Source organism: Rhinoraja longicauda, chromosome 1 (genome assembly GCF_053455715.1).
Source record: "Rhinoraja longicauda isolate Sanriku21f chromosome 1, sRhiLon1.1, whole genome shotgun sequence".
NCBI classification, from domain to species: Eukaryota; Metazoa; Chordata; class Chondrichthyes; order Rajiformes; family Arhynchobatidae; genus Rhinoraja; species Rhinoraja longicauda.
Window position 1 is genome coordinate 26,994,409 of NC_135953.1, and position 22,507 is coordinate 27,016,915.

A 22,507-nucleotide genomic window follows, 5' to 3' on the forward strand; every position below is an offset into this window, starting at 1 on the left:
TTTCTCTGCCACAGAAGGCAGGGGAGGCCAATTCACTGGATGTATTCAAGAGAGTTAGATATAGCTCTTGGGGCTAACGGAATCAAGGGATATGGGGAGAAAGCAGGAACAGGGTACTGATTGTGGATGATCAGCCATGATCATATTGAATGGCAGTGCTGGTTCAAGGGCCAAATGGCTTACTCCTGCACCTATTTTCCATGTTTCTAATGCAAAGCACTCTAATACCTTCAACCTTCTCTCATTTTATTCCGGTTACAGAATACAATAACTCCTCAAAGAAATTTCATTCCAAGTGTATTCGCAGGTATCTTTAACATCTCCCTATTCTACTCTGATGTTACCATCTGATTTATGAAGACCACTATCATACCAGTTCCAAAGAAAGCATTGCCTTACTGACTACCATCCATCAGCTCTGGGATCCACCATCATGAAATGCTTTGGAAGAATGGCCTTGGCACACATTAACTCTCGCCATCTAGACACCCTTGATTCACTGCAAAAGATCCACAGCAGCCATCTGCCTGAACCTATTTTATCTGTGGAACAGCTGGATAAGAAGGACTACGCCAAACTCATACTTATTGACTACAGGTCTGCCTTCACCACCAAAATTCCAACAAAATGATTTCCAAATTATTGACAAAAGATAATAGACAATAGGTGCAGGAGGAGGCCATTCGGCCCTTCGAGCCAGCACCGCCATTCAATGTGATCATGGCTGATCATTCTCAATCAGTATCCCGTTCCTGCCTTCTCCCCATACCACCTGACTCCGCTATCCTTAAGAGCTCTATCTAACTCTCTCTTGAATGCATTCAGAGAATTGGCCTCCACTGCCTTCTGAATTCCACAGATTCACAACTCTCTGACTGAAAAAGTTTTTCCTCATCTCAGTTCTAAATGGCCTACCCCTTATTCTTAAACTGTGGACCCTGGTACTGGACTCCCCCAACATTGGGAACATGTTTCCTGCCTCTAACGTGTCCAACCCCTTAATAATCTTATACGTTTCGATAAGATCTCCTCTCATCCTTCTAAATTCCAGTGTATACAAGCCTAGTCGCTCCAGTCTTTCAACATATGACAGTCCCGCCATTCCGGGAATTAACCTAGTAAACCTACACTGCACGCCCTCAATAGCAAGAATATCCTTCCTCAAATTTGGAGACCAAAACTGCACACAGTACTCCAGGTGCGGTCTCACTAGGGCCCTGTACCTAAGACTCAGCACCTTGGACCTTAGACTCAGCACCCCCTCAGCAAATGGATCCTTGACCTCCTGACCCACAGATAACAAGGATAGGCAAAACATCCTCCACGGTAATTCTCAGCAGCAGTACCCTGCGTGGCTGCGTACTCGGCTCCATACTACAGTCCTTATACACTCACAACTTTGCAGCTAATTTTTTTCTCGAACACTATTGACAAGTTTACAGATGACACCAGCCTAGTAGTTCGGATCTCGAATAACGATGAGACAGAGTACAGGAAGAAAACTGATCTTAGTAACATATGTGATCTTTCCCTCAATGTCAGAAATATGAAGGAGTGACTCATTAACTTCAGAAAGTGAGGTGGAGTATATGCCACAGTCTACATCAATGGTGCTGAAGTGGAGATGGCTGAGAGCTTCAAGTTCATGGTGCAAATATCACCAGCAATTTGTCCTGGTTCAAGCACATTGAAGCTATGGTCAAGAAAGCACTCTAACACCTCTACTTTCTCAGAAGGCTAATGAGGTTCAGAGCATCCCAAATTACTGTTACCAATTTCTATAGATAAACCATAGAAAGCATCCTATTGGGATACATCAGAGCTGCTGTCCAAGTCCACAATGTTCAAGTCAAATGATCTTGATCGGTCTGAGAAATCTGTCAATGACCTTTGCAAAACCATTAAGGATGCCAAGAGGTCATTCTGGGCCAAGCTCGAGGCCTGAGGCAACAACATGGCCAAGTCACTGGGTATTTTTAAAGTGGATATGTTCTTAATTCTTAAGGGTATTAAAGGTGACGGGGAGAAGGCAGGAGAATGGGGTTGAGTGGGGAAAAATAGGTCAGTCATGATCGAATGTTGGAGCAGATTTGATGTACCAAACAGCCTAAGTCTGCTCCTATGTCTTTTGATTTTCTTCAGCTGTGCATCCTAATTTACCTCTTTTCCATTTCGGTGCAAATTAATGAAAATATTGCATTTCCTCCACCAGTCACACTGCTTCATTGTTCAATGGAAGCTTTAAGTTTTGGTCTTATATCAGCAAGTACATAAATCTGTCATCTCACTGATTAATTTAATTTTTGCAAAATGTATTACAAAGTCTCTTTTCCTTGAAGATTAATATTTAACTGCACTTTCTCTACGTTCCATAGCCCTGTTCCAAACCATTGGAGCAATTATGTTTGCAAGAATCGATGAGATCAGTTAAGGTTCTTAACCAGAAATTATAGTCACCAGACCCTGAGAATGCCAGGTTTCATATAGAAATCAGCTACTTGCATATTATTAATGATAGTTAGGTAAACTCCGATAACATCACTGATTTCTTTTTTCCCCCCAAATCTACTTTTATGCTGCACATTTTAAATAGTGCTGTGAACTCCTGAGTTTCGAACCTTCTAACTATATTTCTATACCAATGTTTTAAGCACAGCAGAGGATAAACAGTTAATACCCACGTAAAATGCCATTTGATAGGTATATGGTCAGGTAAGTAACAACATGTAATTACATTTTTCAGGCAAGTTAAACAGCAAAAAAATGTCTTAAAATTGTGTGATTCTCAATGCTGCAAAATAGACAATAGACAATAGGTGCAGGAGTAGGCCATTCGGCCCTTCGAGCCAGCACCGCCATTCAATGTGATCATGGCTGATCATTCTCAATCCGTACCCCGTTCCTGCTTTCTCCCCATACCCCCTGACTCTGCTATCCTTAAGAGCTCTATCTAGCTCTCTCTTGAGTGTATTCAGAGAATTGGCCTCCACTGCCCTCTGAGGCAGAGAATTCCACAGATTCACAACTCTTTGACTGAAAAAGTTTTTCCTCATCTCTGTTCTAAATGAACCCAATGATAGCGTGAAGAAGGGTTCTGACCCAAAACACCACCCGTCCATTTTCTCCAGAGATGCTACCTGACCTGCTGATTTACACCAGCACTGTGTCTATCTTTGGAATAAGCCCAATAATGCTGGCATCTTCCAGTTTGTCCCTTCATATTACTTTATCTTCATTACAGCTGGAAAATGGAGCAAATATGAACTTCAAAATTCATTTTTTTTGATCGATTAATATTCCAATGGAGCATCATCTGAGACTATGAAGCTGCTGAGTGAAGGTTTCAAGTGTTTTACGTTGGCTACTAATCCACCTCCTCGTGGCTAAATGCTGTGAATCCACCAAGCCCATCAAGAGCTCACTGCTCAATGAATTACATGGACATAAAGGCAGTTTAACTTCCTCTTGCAGTGTTCGCATTTGAAGGCAAATAGACTTAATTGAATACTCAACAGGGCAGGGTTTAAAATTTTGCAAACACCTCCAACTACATTGTTATGCAGTCACAATTTTAAAGTGAGGTATTCTTTCAGGCAGATGAGATCTCAGCAATGTTTCCCAAAGTCTGGTGGAATCTTTTGGTGATCCGAATACTTTGGGCTCAGAAATAAACAAAATGCAACTGTGTTCATGAGTTCATTCGGAGTAAAATTAGGCCATTCGGCCCATCGAGTCTACTCCACCAGTCAACCATGGCTAGTCTATCTCTCCCTCCTAATCCCATTCTCCTGCCTTATCCATAAGGACACCCTTATTAATCAAGAATCTGTCAATCTCCATCTTAAAAATATCCACTGACTTGGCCTCCATAGCCATCTGTGGCAATGAATTCCACTGATTCATCACCACCTGACTAAAAAGATTCCTCCTCATCACCTTTCTTAAGGTATTCTGAGGCTGTTCTGAGGCTCATCACCTTTCTTTTATTCTGAGGCTATGGCCTCTGGTTGTAGACTCTCCCACCACTGGAATCTTCCTCTCCACATTCACTCTGTCCAGGCCCTTCATTATTCATCTGCTCACATGGTTGAAACCTAATCCACAGAAATGCTCATCAGGCAACCTTAAGGAATGAGCAGGTTGCTCCTTCCAACACACATGCCAATGAGCCCTGATTCTCACAAGAATTCCCCAATAGAAAAAATAATATTTGAAGAAATAAATTAGTTGCAAGCATCAAATAAAATAGTTAAAGAATCAGTTCCAGCCCTGTTTATTGAACAAAATGGATGTGAAGAAAGAGTTTGAAATTGGCAAGATACACAATACTTTTATAATAAAACACCTTCACTTGTTTTGTACACAAATAGGGTAATTGAACATAATACTGACCTGACAACCCTGCACACTCGAGTCCCTCACAAATGGGAATGGTGTTCTCTCTGCTTTGCCTGCAAAACAAAGATTTGCATAAAATTACTTACTGTATAACAGAAGAGACTGAACACAATTCATCTGATGTTAGAATTAGGGTATGGTCTGTGCTCAGCAAATCCATCTTTATTTTAGAGGGTGATTTGGACTGAAAGTAATCAAATCTATTTTAATACATCTCACTATTGAAAGTAAACCGCACCACATCACTGTTGGTTCATTGATTCTTTGTGATTATAAACGTTTCTTTTGTGCTGTTGATCCCTCTCATTTCAAGCAAAAGAAACATAGTGCTAGAGGAACACAGTGGATCAAGCAGTGGATCATGGGGTGTAATATTCATTCAATGACAATGAGGATTATCTTAACAAGGACTTGTGTAAATGTAAATGGCTACAATATCTCCAGTCCCAACTCATAGACTGCATTTGATTATCTACCTTTACCAATAATGTTATGATATTCGCTTACATGTACTATCTAGAAGTATCATATCATATCATATCATCATATATATACAGCCGGAAACAGGCCTTTTCGGCCTTCCAAGTCCGTGCCGCCCAGTGATCCCCGCACATTAACATTATCCTACACCCACTAGGGACAATTTTTTTTTTTTTTAACATTTACCCAGCCAATTAACCTACATACCTGTACGTCTTTGGAGTGTGGGAGGAAACCGAAGATCTCGGAGAAAACCCACGCAGGTCACGGGGAGAACGTACAAACTCCTTACAGTGCAGCACCCGTAGTCAGCACCCGTAATCAACAAAGGCTTTTCACGTACCTCAGTACACGTGACAATTAACTAAACTGAACTAACCACATAACAATTAGGAGCTGGAGTTTCCAAATGCACATTCTTCTGACACTGGGTTGATGAGCCAAGTTGCATTTCCCTTATTTACACAAACAATAATATCATTACATACAGGGCCTTTAACAAAGGAAAACATACAAGCCATTTGCGTGAATCATTATTTGATTTTAAAAATGACGTCGAGTCAGTTAGGACAGATGTGTAAAGGCTTGATCGAACTAAATTACGAGCCCTGAAGAAAACAGAGCTAGAGAGGTGTAAAATCTGAAAGAGAAATTGACTAGCTTTGGGGCTTAGCATAGGTGATGAAGGGACCAGAATTAGAGCATAGGTCAGCAAGCATAATTGGCTGAAAAGATGATGCAAGTCAGCATATGGGTTATCGATTTTGTAATTACCTTAAGTTTATGTTGAACAGACAACAAAAAATACCAAACGTGTACTGGAACAGTAATTTAAAGTTAGAAAAGAGTAACCAAAGGTATCAGAGTTAGATATGCTGAGACTGGGACAGAGTTGGATGATGTTATGATACATGGATAAGAAAGGTCTAGAGGGATATGGGCCAAATGTGGGCAGGTGGGACTAGTGTAGATGGGTCATTTTAGTCAGCATAAGCAAGTTGGGTCAGATGACCTGTTTCCATGCTATGTGACTCCATATTATGGAGGTTAAAATAGAGAAAGTACCATGTGTGGTCCAAAGTTCACCTCAGTTAAATATGGCAGTAGTTTGGGAATAATCTGATTGAGTTTCAGACAACTGCTAGGGAGAAAAATGGGACTAGTAGCCATGGAATAGTCCGACTAGTAAAGCATGTCTTCGGCTTAGCCCGAAAATTTAGTTGTACGAACTTGCTGCTTACTCCATACTGGATGCCTGATAAACAAAAGGAGGTGATGAATTATAGTGATGAGTTATAGTCAGGCAACATTATTCTGCATGCTGCATGTCTCTGCGGTTTGAGGTACACTTTAGCCAGTAAAATCAAAGCCACATGAAGTTCTCTTGTTGCAATTGGCTCGATAAACATGTGACCAGGTCAGTATGTTCCCAACCAGTTGAACAACAGTGGAAAGGCATAGGTGAAGGATGACCCCCATGTCAAAGCCCTGCAGAAAGCTTGAGGAGGATAAGGGATTATTGATTCAATCTGAAACAATCAAAACAATGTCATCAGTGATGTTGATAGAAGCCAATATGGCATTGTGGCAAACCAAGATCAGCATCGGAGTGAACATGCTAAGAACAGTCCAATGAAAACAAAAATCAAATAAATGGGTTTCCTAAAAATGCGAAACAAAAACAAAAATTTGGGAAATACACAGGTCAGGCAGCATTTGTGAAAAGCAATATAGTTAACGTTTCAGTTCCAGGACCTTTCATAAGAATTGAGAAATGAAAACAATATATAGTAATTTAGGAAGCAGATAAAATGTGGAAGAGGGAATATATATATATATATATATATATATATATATATATATATAAACAAAGCCAAAAAATGTGGCAGACCGAATTGGATAGTTCTGCTCATAACGGAGAGAAAGAATTAATTATTTCAAGTTGGAAAATTCAATCGAGCAATGAAGGTTGTGACCTGCCCAGATGGAAATATTGGTGCTGTTGCTCAAACTTGCATTGAGCTTCATATTAACAGAGCAAGAGGACACAGAAATATATGAGTGGGAAAGAGAATTAAACTGGAAGGTAACGAGAAACTCGGGGTCACTCCTGCATGTTGTCTACATGGATTTTAGTAAGGCATTTGATAAAGACCTCATGGTAGGTTGATCATGAAGATTAAGGTGCATGGGATTAACAGTGATGGCCGTATGGATTCAGAAATGGCTTACTGATAGAAGACAGAGAGGGCTGCGGTGGAAGGACAATATCCAGGCTGGAGCTCTGTGACCAGTGGAGTTCCTCAGAGATCTGCACAGGGAACTGCTGTTTGTGATATATAAAAATGACATGGATGTAATGGTAGACAGGTTGGTTAATAAGTTTGCAGATGACACCAAGATTGCTGGGGTTGTGGACTGTGAGGAAGGGTGTCAAAGTATGCAGCAGGATATATATCAGCTGCAGAAATGAGCAGAGAAATGGCAGATGGAGTATAATCCGAGTATAATGGAGCATAATCAGAGCAAGCATGAGTTCCAAAGTTACACTTTGGAAGGTTGAAGTAAGGGGAAAATATACAATTAATGGCCTGACATTTAACAGCATTGATGGACAGAGGGATTTGGGGGTTCGTCCATAACTTTTTAGAAGTAGCAACACAAGTAGATAGAGCAAACCAACAGTAGAATTCCTCTTCCATGCTTCTAACATCAAGATGACTATTCCAACACAATCCATTGTTTCTATTATTCATTAACTTAACATTATCCCAAACTCTGTAATCTGCATCCTAATGCACGCTAGTTGTTGTTCACCACCATTCTTACATCTACCTAATCTCCCAATTTCTCAAATTACCCCATGATCTCATTTATACTTAATTCTTGAATGTCCTCCAACTCCATACACTTATGGGATCTCTCATTTTTCCATGTCTTGGCTTTCAACCATCAACTCCAAAGTTAATCATTCCAATGTTGCTATCTGCACCAACACCAGACCGTCTAGAATTCTATCCCTAAGCATTGCTGCCTCTTCATCACTAGTTTGACCTCTTTTAAGGTTCTCCTTGAAACCCTATCATTTTGATTAAGTATTTCGCCATCCGTGTCAACATTTTCTCATGTGGTTCAACAGCAAGTTTTGCATTCTCATGCGTCTGTGATGTGTCTTCCCATGTGATTTATCTTGATGCTGTAAATTGGTTTACATTTGAAACTTACAGAGAGGCAGGGAACATAACAAACAGAATCTGCAGCAAATATTAACATTTTCATTGAAAGAATACCAACATAAGCATCCACAACAAACATCTGGAATAACAGAGCAGAGGTGAGGAATGGGTGAATGCTCAACATCAAGCAACTACCAGACAAGGACAGAAATTGAGTGTATTCAGAAAGTCAGCATAAACTTTAAAGATTTGCTTATGACCTTGTAACTCCCTTCACCACATTCATTAAGTTATATTAACACCTATTCCAAAGTGAAAAATTGAATCCACCACCCCGACCGTTACAATACTGCAGTGGAAGAGAACAAGTGCTGTGATCAGTAAATTAATGACAGTTTATAGCACCACTGCGGTGACATTCACAGAAGTGCATAGTTACTTACTGACTTCCAGGAAGAGCAACAGTTCAGGCTTAACAGAAGAGCTGAAACAAGGTGAGATCAAAAGACAAACTGCAAACAGTGTAAATGGGAAGTGAATAACAGAAAATGCACAGCATGTCTATTAAGCATGTGAAAGATAAAAGTGGGTCAGTAACTGCTGTGGATCGCAGCAGACAAAAGATTCCTATGTGAAACTGGATCATTTTCAGTTGCTGAATTATTGTTTATTTCACTGTTTATTTCATGCCTTCACCTGGGTGCAGACTAAAGTTTTTTAAAACTTATTTTACAGTACCTAGTTTTCTGGTCAGCAACAGAGAATATTATTTTCAGTGATGTTTATAATTGAAAGAAAATAATAGCGGGAGAGTAACTGTGCTAAAGCCTCTTTTCCAAATACAGATCAATTTTCTGCACGCAAGTTTTAGACACTGACAGTTAGTCTTTCAACACTCATTCTCAAAAATATTAAGGGGGAATGAAATGATTTCCCTCTCCTGTTCATGGATCCCAAAGCTCCATAGGTTGGGAAAATAATACAATACTTTACGACTAACAAGAGCTGCCCAATGACAGACACACTCCATATTTATGCAACTTTTTTAAAACGATGCAACAGTGAATACGAATGCACTAAAAAAAGAATAAAAGCTCCAGGAAGGTTGGCTATGTGCCAAATTAACTTTTACATCAATAAACATGAAGTGAATCAAATGTTGTAAAAGGAGTACAGTTACAAACAAATAATTAACAGCAACATCATTGGCCAACAAGACTAAACTCCTAACAAAGCAACATGGGATTTATTTCTAGGAATACAGTTCAGAAGTAATGAAGGAAAGTTAAATTGAGAAGGAATTTATTTAGTCAGAGGGTGGTGAATCTGTGGAATTCATTGCCACAGAAGGCTGTGGAGCCCAAGTCAGTGAATATTTTTAAGGCAGAGCCAGATGAATTCTTGATTAGTACGGGTGTCAGGGATTATGGGTAGAAGGTGGGGGAATGGGGTTAAGAGGGAAAGATAGATCAGCCATGATTGAGTGGGGAGCAGACTTGATGGGGCGAATGGCCTAATTCTGCTCCGATCACTTATGGACATAAATTGGTCTGGGGCTTTAGGACTTAGCAATACTGTGCACATGTTTAAGTTTTGAACCCTGAAAAAAAGATAAACCAACAGTAAAAATGTAATAAAGGGTCAAAATGTTGTTTGTTTACCGAACTGAATATGACGATCATTAAGAAAGAGTGACCAATTTGGGTTCTGTAGTAGGAAAGAGAAACCTCATATAGATCTGCAGAATAATGGGCAGGATACATGCAAAATAAAATGCTCCACTGGTAACATCCCCCAAAACTAGGAGTCATAATGACATCCTCCAAATCGAGGAGTCAGTCTGAGGAAGGGTCTCGAGCCAAAACGTCACCTATTCCTTCTCTCCAGAGATGCTGCCTGACCCGCTGAGTTACTCCAGCATTTTGTGATGAGTCATAATGATAAAATGACTTTGGATAAATCGAGAGAAATAAATATTGTTATTATAATGTAGAAACAAAGAACTGCAGAAGCTGGTTTATATCAAAGTTGGAGTAACTCATCCATTCCTATCCTTTTCATTCACAGAGATGCTGCCTGACCTGCTGAGTTACTCCAGCACTTTGTGTATATCATTGTTATTATAACATTTGAATGAGGCAATAATATTGTTGGATTCAAAAGAAAATAAGACCAACTACCTCATTGGAGTCCTTCGGTCTTTAATCGGACTTTACCTTGCACTAAGTATTACTCCCTATGTATAGTCTTTTCGCTGACTGGATAGCATGCAACAAAAAATGTTTTTCACTGTACCTCGGTACATGTGACAATAATAAATTAAACTAAGAAACATGCCCATTGAAAAAAAATACCAGAAGAAGTAGAAGAGGAACACGAAATATTAATGCCGGCTCTGACTATGTGGGTGAATTTCTATGCTGCATGATCGACATTAAAACAGAGAGAGGAATATAATTATTTTGAGCAAAAGCCACTGGTTTAAGACATGGCAAAACAAAACCATAAAATACAGGAAAAAACAATACGAAATTGTAAATATCAGCGTTAATATTTAACTGATGAGTCTCCATTGAAGGAATGTAAATGCATGTGAGTTCAGGCGGTTATTAGATGTGTGAAGTAGCTGGAGTATTTGTGCTTGGACATATTTTTATTTAGATGCTACTATTCAGTTTGGCCGATATCCCTCTCAACATTTCCTATCCATGTACTTGTCCGAGTGTCGTAAATGTTGTTATTGTACCTTTCTCTGGCAGTTCATTCCATGTACCCACCACCATCTGTGTTAAAAAGCCCTCAGGTTTCTAATGAATCTTTCGCACCTTCTCACCTTCAATCTTAGTTTTATATCCGTCTATCCCGGGAAAAAGACAGTGATCATATATGTATAAGCCCCTCATGTTTTAGTATAGGTCTCCCCTCAACCTTCTATGCTTGAATGGAAAAAGCCTTAGCTATCCAGCCACTCCTCATAAATCAAGCCCTTGAGTGAAAGCAATAACCTTGTGAATCTTTTCTGCACCCTTTCCAGCTTAACGACATCCTTCTAATAGCTGGTCAAGCAGAACTCTGTGGTACTCCACATGTGGTCGGACCAACGACTCGTAAAGTTGCAACATGGCATCTGAATTCCTGTACCCAATGCCCTGACCAATGAAGGCAAGCATGCTAAATGCCTTCTTCACCAACCTGTCTATCTGAGTTTCCATTGCTCTGTCTTGTCATTTTACACGGATACCAAAACACCAATGTTGAGAATTATTGTGGAGCTTTTAAAAGTGGCTTTTATGCACATGGTCTTCGGAAGGTACAGACTGAGAGACGTGGTTCGTTTTATGGGGATTTTGGTTTGGACGTTCCATTTGGAACCAAATTGAACTGGGAAATAGTTAAAATAATCTACTGCAAAATAGACATAAATGGTAGGGACATAAATGCAATGAGGGTTGGAGTTTATGGTAGGTGTTAAAGGTGAGGACTATATCTTCTTAAAACATAGCATACTGCAGAGGATGCTGTACTGCTGGGGAGGAAGTTTACAGGCAAAATGGCTTCCTTCTATTCAGATTTATTTTGTATTATTTATACTGTTTGCAGATCTCCAAAGACTCATGAAAGGATTTTTATAAGGAGGCATATTGTGCTGATAGTCATGGAGTCATAAAGTGGACACAGTGTGGAAACAGGCCCTTTGGACCAACTTGCCCGCACCAGCCTGATAAATGCACTATGTGTTATTCATCTACTAATTTAAAACTGTGCTCCTACTAGCTGACAAGATCCAGTTATTTTCAGGCTGAGGATCGATTGAGAGAATGTAGACATTTGACCTGCAAGTCCTGAAGCATTTAAATTGCAGTGTTCCTTTAAATGGCATTTCCCAAATGACAAAAATAATTTAAAAATCTGCATAAGTAATTTGTAGAAAATTGCAGGTGGAAAAAAATATAGAAAATGAGACTCAGTATTTACCATCACAGAATACAATGGGAAAGGTGCAATGAGTCAGTCTCAAAGCATTCCCATTACCCCCCACTAATTATATCTGAAACATCTCATCACATTCCCACATCAACTCCCTCTACCCCAGCCCCCCAATTCTACCACCCACTTGCCCAGCAGGAACAATTTACAGTTGTCTATTGCCGTCAATACACAATTGGTGAGTAAGTTGAAAATTAGGGCAGCTGAATTTTGACTAAGCATGAGAGAATCAAAATATGAAGTTGCCAGATGTATTATTTCATAAGCTCATAAACAAATTTGATAATATTATGCACACGAATTTTGTGGCAATATTATGCTACATTATTAAAAGATTTACTACAATATTTTTTTTCAGTTGCATCAGCATCAATATTGACAGAAAGAGCCATACAACATGGAAACAAACGCTCAGCCCACCAAGCCTACACCAATAATCAAGCAATAAACCCATTTCATTCTCACATTCTTGTCAACTCTCCCCAGATTTTATAACTTATCTGCACACTATGGGCATTATAGTAGCCTATTGACCTACTACTCTGCAGATTTTTGGGATGAGGGAGGAAACTCAGAGGAAAGCCCACATGGTGGCAGGACGTATGTGCAAACTCTTCAGCCTGGATGGGTTGAGCTGGAGCCTATTTCCCTGCTGTCTAATTCCATGAGTCTAAACTCCATGCAGACCTCCAAAGATCAGTATTGAATCTAGGTTGCTGGCATTGTGAGGCAGCAGCACTATGCTGCAGTCGAAGTTACTAGAACATTCTGAGTCAATGGTGATAGAGTTACACTTGCCACTTTACAGAGCCTTTATAAAATTAATATTTTAAAAGATACAAATATTAGTATTATTAATCTATTTTCTCTGGTTGCCCAAGAGTCACTTGAAGGATCGAGAGCAAGAGCAATATCATTAGGCAGGGTGTTGTTAAAACATGAAATGCTTTGGTGGAGAGCATGATTTATTTTCGATAAAAGCAAATAATTAATTGAAAGCAAGGGAACTATAGTGCTATGGATCTGAACACAAGAGTGAGACTAGTTTGGGATTTATTTCTGATAAAACAGGCTTGATCATGTTCTTTTTCAGCCAGAAGGTCCATGGAGAATTCTGAAGCTCTTAAGTTCAGAATGTGTTGGATGTCAGACAAAGGTGCAATAGACTTCTAAGCTGTCCCACAACATACTCAGCCAAGGAGTTAGTTAAACTCTACTTGGACTCTCAGCTATATGCCACTCAGCACAAGCTTCATTCAAATCCAGTCACCATCCTCAAATAACATTTTTGCTAAATTATATAAGTTTTGTCATTTCACTGCATTTTTTATTTTAATTAAGTCGTTTAATGTGTTTCTAAATAAATTTAAGAGTCAATTTAATTTTTCATAAAGCTGATTTATATTTGAATTAAATTCTATTGTTTTATTAATTATCAGTCGTCGCATTCTTTGCTCATTTGATGACAGTGGAAACAAATACAGAGACTTGACAAGACCTTCAGGAAGAGCACTGGTCAGCTGCTGGTTTGTATAAATGCTATGCCAAACAGATGGTAAAGTCAAAAGTGGCTCAAGTCAAGCACAACCAGCTCAATGCTATATGCACTTACAAGATGCAAAACATGCATTAATTTGCTGCTAAAAAATCAGTTTGAGTTGCACCCCTATTAATTGACATAATAATCTTGTATTGTCATTCTGCTGACTGGTTAGCAAGCAACAAAAGCTTTTCACTGTACACGTCACAATAAACTAAACTGATAATCCAAACCTCCATCACTGTCATATTGCCACTGAGGAATGTAGATCACAACTGCCATTTATCAAGGCTAATATATCAACATCACATTGACTACAAAGTCCATCACAACATGGGGAGGACAGGTTTACAGGGAAATGGGCCAAATGCGGGCAGGTGTGATTAGTGTAGGTGGGGCATCCTGGTCGGCACGGGCCAGTTGGGCTGAAGGGCCTGTTTCCATGTGGGTGACACTATGACTACTAGAACAAAGGCAGGAATGCCATGGAAACACGAATAACACCTTTCTGATTCGGATATATAATGCAGTGTTTTTATTGCCATTCGTTTAGTACGCTGAAAATCCAAAGTTGAATGATTACAGAATCAACATCACTATTAAGAATTGCATTGGTTCATAAATGTCAATCGTCACACAAATCATTGTAACATACAAGGCAGCTACTTGGCCCAACCAATCTGCATTGGCTTTCAGAGCAATCCTATCAATTCAATCCCCCCACTAATCCCCACTACAGGGAATAGTGTCAGAAAGGTCTTCATGGATTAATTATTGCTTTTGTTTCTTTAAACGTTTCAGACCAAGTCAGAAGTTTTCACAGCACAAAATGTGGTGCTTGTAGTGCCAAGACATCTCAAATTTGACAGACAAGGAATGAGCACAATTGTAAGGCTTTGCACAACCACCGCTGTATCTCTCATAGTTCTCTTCCCTCTGAATTAAAAGGCGTTATAAATTCACAACTGCATTCACTGTCCCAGCACAGCCTACGTCCAGCTGTGGGAGAAATAATTCAAAGATCAAGAACTCACACCTGAGCCACTGAACTGAGCTCATGATCTAACGAAGAACTAACCATATGTTACCTGTTCCTGCTTCAGGGCATTGGAAATCCTCAAGTAGATACCTCAAGGTACTGAAGCAGTCAGTACCACCCACACAGTACCACCAACACAAGGAACTGCAGATGCTGGTTTAAACCGAAGATAAGACACAAAAACCTGGAGTAACTCAACAAGACAGGCAGCATCTCTGGAGAGAAGGAATGAGTGACGTTTCAGGTCGAGACTGCAAAATTCATTAAATCCAGTGGCAGAATATGTGAAATGGTGACAGAACTCTAACAAAGAACCTTCAGCCTGAAACATTAATTCTGTTGCTTTTCCCATAGATGGGGCAAGGCCTGCTGAGTGTTCCAGCATTTTCTGTTTTTAGTTTAGATTTGTAGCATCTGCAGCTTTTTAGATTTCCATAAATCAATGATTGTGTCCATCTCAGCCTAACATACTTAGCATCAAGGCCCTGGCCCTTTGGCCCACAGCATGGAACAGGCCCTTTGGCCCACTGGGTCCACGTCGACCATTGATCCCCACATATTAACACCATCCTACACACACTCGGGACAATTTTTACATTACCAAGCCAATTTACCTACATACCTGTACGTCTTTGGAGTGGGGGAAGAAACCAAAGATCTTGGAGAAAACTCACGAAGGTCACGGGGAGAATGTACAAACTCCATAAAGATAGCACCCGTAGTCAGAATCGAACCCGAGTCTCCGGTGCTGCCAGCGCTGTAAGGCAGCAACTCTACCACTGCGCCACAGTGCCGCCATGTTCACATGTCCAGCACCACAATCTTGAAATAAGCACTCTGCACCACGCTCATTCAAAGCAGAGGTTTTACCAGAAGGGTGAGGGAATATTTAAAGGATGTTTTAAAAGATATAATATATTCACTGGTCCTGGCCATATCAAATAGAGGAGCACCCAGAAAGGCAATGAGCACCTCCATGATGAAGCACTGCCAGGTATCCCTCCACATCTAGGCAGAGTTTGCAGATCCCATAGAGGAACCTTCAATCATCTCAGATCCCACAAAATTAGATTAGAAACGTCATCCTTGACCACAATAGGTCTCTCTACCTCCATATTTCCATGAGAAAGACAAAGGGCATGAGGACAACTGAGTCTGAAGAAGGGTCTCGACTCAAAATGTCACCCATTCCTTCTCTCCAGAGATGTTGCCTGTCCCGCTGAGTTACTCCAGCATTTTGTGTCTAACCTCAGTGTAAACCAGCATCTGCAATTTCTTCCTGCACATGAGGACAACTATTTAGCCATTTACCTCAATGACAGGGAAACCATAGTAACAAGCCTCTCCCTGTGTTATCACTCTATTAATGAATCTTTATTTTATGCCACTTTTAGTGCAACAAATTCCAGTAAATGGAGGAGTTCACCACAAAGCTGAGTCTGTGATCATGCAACTTTCATGTTGTGCATTGCCTGACAAGTGTATACTATGTACCAAATGATTGCCTTTTTCATTTACTGTATATTAACAGATCTCTCCATTACATGCTATGACGTGTGATATAGCTAAAATGCATACATTTCATAAGTTCATAATGGATTGGCAATAGAGTTAATGATATAAGAATATTAACAGAATCTTTCAACTATCCCACGACAGAGAAAACTGATAATCTTGTTGGAGTTTTGGTCTTGTGTCTGGATGTTTTACGTCAGAAGTCAGGAACTTTTTATTATGATGTATTCAAATCATTAGTTTATGATAACTATCAAAAGAACCACTGACTAAAGTTTTCAAATCAATGTAAAAGCAGTAGAATGGCAGGACTTGAAAGACATTGATGAATTCACATTTCTTTTTGAGTCCTTCAACAAAATGGTGAACATTGAGCAATCTTATGTTCTTTTATTATACTGGCCAAAATAGTTCAAATTTCTTGAACACATTCACAAAGCAGCTGCTAATTTGTTTAAAAGCCAGTAAACAGACTAAGAATAATCGCATTACGACAATAGGTATATTCTGACATGCTTTGGTTTTACGTTAAACCTTTTCCACAATTCTGCTGCAGGCTCAAAGTAACAAGAAGGTTAACAATGTTTCCAATGTCGACACTTCAAATTGCACAGAAACATAATCTGGCTTTGATAAATGGAAATTTGTGCCTCATAAACATTAGAACAGCATAAATAAATGTATTAACAAAATAATGTTTACAGTATGACAATACTATATATATAAATAAAAACTAAGAAAATGATCTAATTCCTTTTTTAACAAGCATATCCTCAATATAACGTATTATTTATACTTCTACCCTGCTGAATAAAAAGGAACTGAAACATCTAGAGACAAATCTAGTGCAGCAGGGACTATGTTGAGTGTGTTTTTTCCTCTGATTTCATTAAAGCTATTTATTTTTATTGTTCTTTTCCTTTAACATCATATCCTTGTGATATTTACAATAATAACAGGCAGATAAATGGGAGAAAAAAAACATAATTGACCAGCAGACACAGAAGTACTGAACCCCCTCAAATGTAGAAATGGCCGAGTTTGAAATGCTGTTTCCATCAACATGCTCAATTCATTTTGCACAGCAAGGTTTACCAATTTGGGAATAATCAGCTGAATGACCAGAGCGTAAGAGTGGAGTTCTCCACTGATCGGTGGGGATTCATGTGGAGGGAGGAAGGAGAAGGGTTGGTTGCGAAAGCAGATTGCTTAACTCTGCCCCAATCGCAAAAGCTGGGTTGATGGTGATCACGCTATACACAGTATCCTGTCATTTTTAGCTCATCCCCACCCCCACATCAAAGAAATAGAAACACAATGTTGGCAAAAATAAAAGGAGAAAATCTGGAAATGTCGAATGTATCTGGAATAAAGATTGATACCAAATCCTGCAAGGGTTAAAAGAACTATTCCTGCCTTTGTGGGGGAGGATGGGAGGAAAGCGGAGACATGAATCATTCTTAGTGATTCAAGTGTTTCCATGACATCAATGGGCAACCTTCCAGCACTCCAGCAAAAGGCAAAACCTAAAAGGTATCAAAGATTTACTGAAGGCAGTAGGCTATAAAGAGAGCTTTCATTAAAACCCGAACCCCTTTAAATGTACCTCATCTCAGTCGCGGGGCTTCCTCACTACCATTTTCACCCACTCAAATTTTGGTTGGAATTTTCCTGCTCTAAAAATGCAACTGTCTCGACAAAGAATCTGATTCAAAACCCATCCATGTTGTTGCTAGATTTCATCATTAACTTTTGAAACTCTATTGCATTGCACTGTGTGACTATATTTTCAGATATGAATTCTGCGCTTGTGTACCACAATCAAATTATTCGAGATTATACATTAGCAATATGCCATTTTTCCTTTCTTTCCCACCACCAGACATATCTTCCCATCTCCACCCTTTTCACTTTCTGTAGAGACCACTTCATCTGTAACAACCTGTTCCTACACCTCCCTCACATCCATCCAGGGATCCCAGCAGTCCTCCCAGTAAGACAGAGGTTCACATGCATCTCCTCTAACATTGTCCACTGCATTTGGTGCTCAGAACGTAGCCCCCCCTTTTACATCAGCGAGACCAAGCATACATTAAGCAACCATTTTGCCGAATACTTGCACTCGGCCTGCCTTGGCCTTCTGGACCTCCTGGCTGCTGACCATTTTAACTCCCCCCCATTCCCATTCCCATACACCTTTCTTGTCTTGGGCCTCCTCCATTGCTACAGTGAAGCCACATGTAAACTGGAGGAACAGTACCTTATTCTGCTTGGGTAGCTTACCTACACAACAGCATGAACATTGACCCCCCCCCCCCCCCACTATCTGTATCCAGTTATCACTTTGTCCTGCCCCCATTTCTTTTCCAGCTTCACTCCAGTGCTGCAATCAGTCTGAAGAAGTGTCCTGACCCGAGATGCTGCCTGACCAGCTAAGTTAATCCAGCAATTTGTGTTTCTTTTTTAAACTTAGTCTTGTGCTCATCAAAATGACTGCTTCTGTTCCACAAATTTGAATATGGAAAGACTGTACAATGCTATAGATTGCAGAGCTTGATTTCCCTCAATCAATTACGGCTTTTCAGAATACAAACTCTTCTATCTCGCCATCATGGCACTGAATAGTTTCTTACACAAGGGCAGGGGCTTTGTGTCAACTACAGCTCTTGCCACTGCACTACAGCAACTAATGAGCCTCATTGTAAAGCACTTCATGCCATTTGTCCTAAACTTGTTCTTCAAAACCTTCAACCTTCTTTTCCTGCAATTCTGAAAGAATAGCTTTCGGTTTACATAACCAAGATATTTTAGACAAGGACCCAGTTGACACTCTTTTTTGACATTCAACATTCCAGCCTTTCTGGCTCTTCTGTCCAACTCATCCTTCCAGCTCACAGTTTGAGTCTCACTATTTTCCTCCGTACTTGATCCATGCTGTAAAGGTTCTCCAAATGGCAGGGACAGCTCTCTAACTGCAGCCTAACCAGAACCACACTAAGAGTTTTATGTATTCAACACATTCAACTTGACAATATTGCATTCCTTCATAGTACTGTATTGCAACTGACTTGTCCTGTTTGGACATGCAATGCAACAAACCATTTAACATTGTTTACTCCGTTTTAAGGATACAGTGCTCACTGAATGGTCTTCCAGGCTCTTCATTGGTCATAACTGAAGCAGGTACAGTTTATCAATGGCATACTGAGTACACAGCATAAGCAGCATACCTCACAACTCCTCAAAACCTTTTAAGCCTTTGCAATTTTCAGTTCAAGAGTCTGATGGAATTCCTGCCACCTTTCTAGATAGGGGGAACTGCAACCCTCAAAAATATCAGGGACAGAGCAGCACATTTGATCAGCATCCTTATCAATGTACCCTAATTACCGCTTCTATCTCCAGATCATCCAGTAAATTTCACACAAATTGTATTATGATGGGACCTATTTGAGACAGATTTTTAAAAAACTTAATTAAATCATCCCATAGGCAGCAGCGAACACACCTATAGTACTGCAATCCACACCTTATGCAGCAGACATAACAGGATCACATCAATTCAGAGGGTTCCCACTTCACACAAAGTCAGAAAAGGGGAGGGCTGTTAGCATTTACTATAATTAACTGGAAAAAAAAAGAATTATATGGTGAAAGATTGTTTAGTAGTTAAATACAGCAAATATGAATTCTTGAGGTATTTTCACAGACTTTACATCAACATGTCATTCGTTTGCAGCATGGATTTTTATTTCTCTGGTATTTACAAGCAGAGTTTATATTTTACTTCACCTTGGAACGAGGATAGAACCTATCTTTGGGTGGTCTACTTCAAAGTTCACAGGATTAAATGATCCCTTCTCTTTCCATGGCATCATATGTGCTTTATATGCCTGGCTTTATTTTTAAGTAAACATGGTTTATTTCCTTTGTTCACTTTATGGATCGAACTGGCTGAAGATCTGTTGCCAACTATATCAATGCCACCCTAACTTGCCATGAAGAGCAGTCAAGCAGAGAAGTTCTATGAGTAGCAGGTGCAAGAACATGGGAGGAGCAGGGGAAATGACTGAAGTTTAAAAAAAAACTCTGCAGCCAATATCTCAGAGGTTTAACCACACCACATTGACTAGCCCCAGTTATTCCATTAAAATACTAACAGGGCTGAAAATGGGACCCAATTAAATCTTTATCTTAAACATTTTGCTTGTGTTTTTTCGGCAACTGGCCACAGATTTTCTGTATTTCCAACTGTTGGATATTAATTGTCGTAATATTAATTTTCCTTAAGTTTTATACTATTAGAAATAAGCTAACAATTGGAAAATAATTCTTAATTACATATTTTTCAGCATATATGCTATTAAAAGAACTTTGCTTAAGGTGAACAATCAATTGTGTCCTGTTATACCTCCAGGTAATATTGCAGGGTCACCCTGGGTTATAAACAATGTTTTACTAGTCCAGATAAACCTACACCTGACTAAGTCATTTCATAGCTTCATAGAGTCATACAGCGGGGAAACACACCCTTCAGCCCAACTTGTTCTTGCCGACCAACATGCCCCATCTGCACTAGTCCCACCTGTCTGCATTTGGCCTATATCCATTTGGATATCCATATCCATATGCATTGGGTCCAAATGTTTTTTAAACATTGTGATAGTACCTGCCTCAACTACCTCCTCCGGCAGCCCGTTCCATATACCTACCACCCTTGTGTAAAAACGTTGCCCCTCAGGTTCCTATTAAATTTTTCTGCCCTCACCTTAAACCAGGGCTATGGAGCCGATACCCAAAACACCCGACTCCGACTCTTTGATTTCCTGTGTATCTGACTCCGACTCCAGCAGCACCAAAATTACTCCGACTCCACGACTCCGACTACAACTCCTTAAACTATGTCATTTGGTTCTTGATTCCCCTACTTCGGATAAAAGACTATGTGCATTTACCCTATCTATTCCTCACATGATCTTATACACCTCTGTAAGAACACTCTTCATCTTCTTGCATTCCAAGGAATAAGCTTCTCTGCACCCTTTCCAGCTTGACAACATCTTTCCTATAACTGAACACAATACTCCAAATGTGGCCTCCCCAATGTCTTGCACAACTGTAATTTAACATCCCAACTTCAGTACTTAATACTCTGACTGATGAAGGCCAATGTGCCAATAGACAATAGGTGCAGGAGGAGGCCATTCAGCCCTTCGTAGGCCTTCTTGACCATCCGATCTACCACTAGTCATGGGCCCCCTCTGCTTCCTACCATGAAGCTAATTCTCTATCCAGTTGGCTGGGTCTCCTTGAATCCCATGAAATCTAACCTTCCTGAGCAGCCGACTACCATGAGGAACCTTGTCAAATGTCATATTGCTGATTCCCAGCCATGATTTTTAGTTTGTAAAAAGCTGTAATGGCCGCCTCCTCATCCAATATAGGTCCTGCAGCGATATTTAAAATCCAAACACTTCAAACCTCTTGCCACAATATTGCCATCCATCTATCCTCATCAGCTGTGCACAGAACCCTTTGTCCATGCTGATTCGACGACCACCGCCATAGGAAAGGGCCCCCCTAAGTTGGAACCGGAAAACGGAAATCGAGAGAGAAGTATCCAAGTTAGAGAGAAACAGAAAGAATGTCAGTACACGACAAATATACCAGTGCACATCTTGTTTGAAAGTAAATTGAAGCTCAGAGAATGGTGAACAGATACACAGGGATGCATGTTTAAAGCCAGTGTGAGAGACTGGAGAATGGTGTTAACAGACAGTTTGAGAGTTTGACATCCGTAATTAAGGCTAAGTGGAGGGGGGCTAGGAAAGTGGGTTGAAGAGGGGGAGGAGGTAGTATTCACTGTGAAATTGGCTAGAGCTTCAGGAAAACAGTGCAGCCATGGAGAACATGCATGGCATATGAAAACATAAGACATTACTTGACTAAATTCTGGAACTTTGTTTCCAACAATGATGAAGGACGAATTGTCTTAACAATTACAATCCTTACTACCCACCGCACAGAAGTGGTGGGCCTGTTTCTATGTTGTACAATTCCAAAGAAACAGGTGCATGTACATTTTATTTCACACATCTACCAAATAACTTCCTTCCATCGTTTTAAAACAACACATTCTCTTATTTTAAAACTTGCAACGAGTCAAAGTGCTGCTTTTGGGGAAATGCTAAACTCAACCAATAGATCTCACTCACCTGCACAAATTTCACTTCAAGAATGTTAACCATAGTTGCATTTGGAATCTTGTACACATATTTCACAAACCAATATTGCAACTGAGTTGTTTATCTCTTCTTTCACATGTTCACGCAACTGCTGTAAATTCTCAATGTTATTTCTCTTTTAATCTCC

At 39.9% G+C, this 22,507-nt stretch overlaps 1 protein-coding gene across 15 annotated transcripts in view; it reads right to left on the minus strand.

Annotated features, from left to right (window-relative positions):
- Positions 1-22,507, minus strand: part of tcf4 (transcription factor 4) — a 544,855-nt gene that overhangs the window by 270,126 nt on the left and 252,222 nt on the right. For all 15 annotated transcript variants that reach the window (XM_078422241.1, XM_078422913.1, XM_078422070.1 and 12 more), the window contains one exon: positions 4,393-4,451. In XM_078422241.1, coding sequence (XP_078278367.1) covers positions 4,393-4,451 — 59 coding nt within the window. The remainder of the gene's footprint in view (positions 1-4,392; positions 4,452-22,507) is intronic.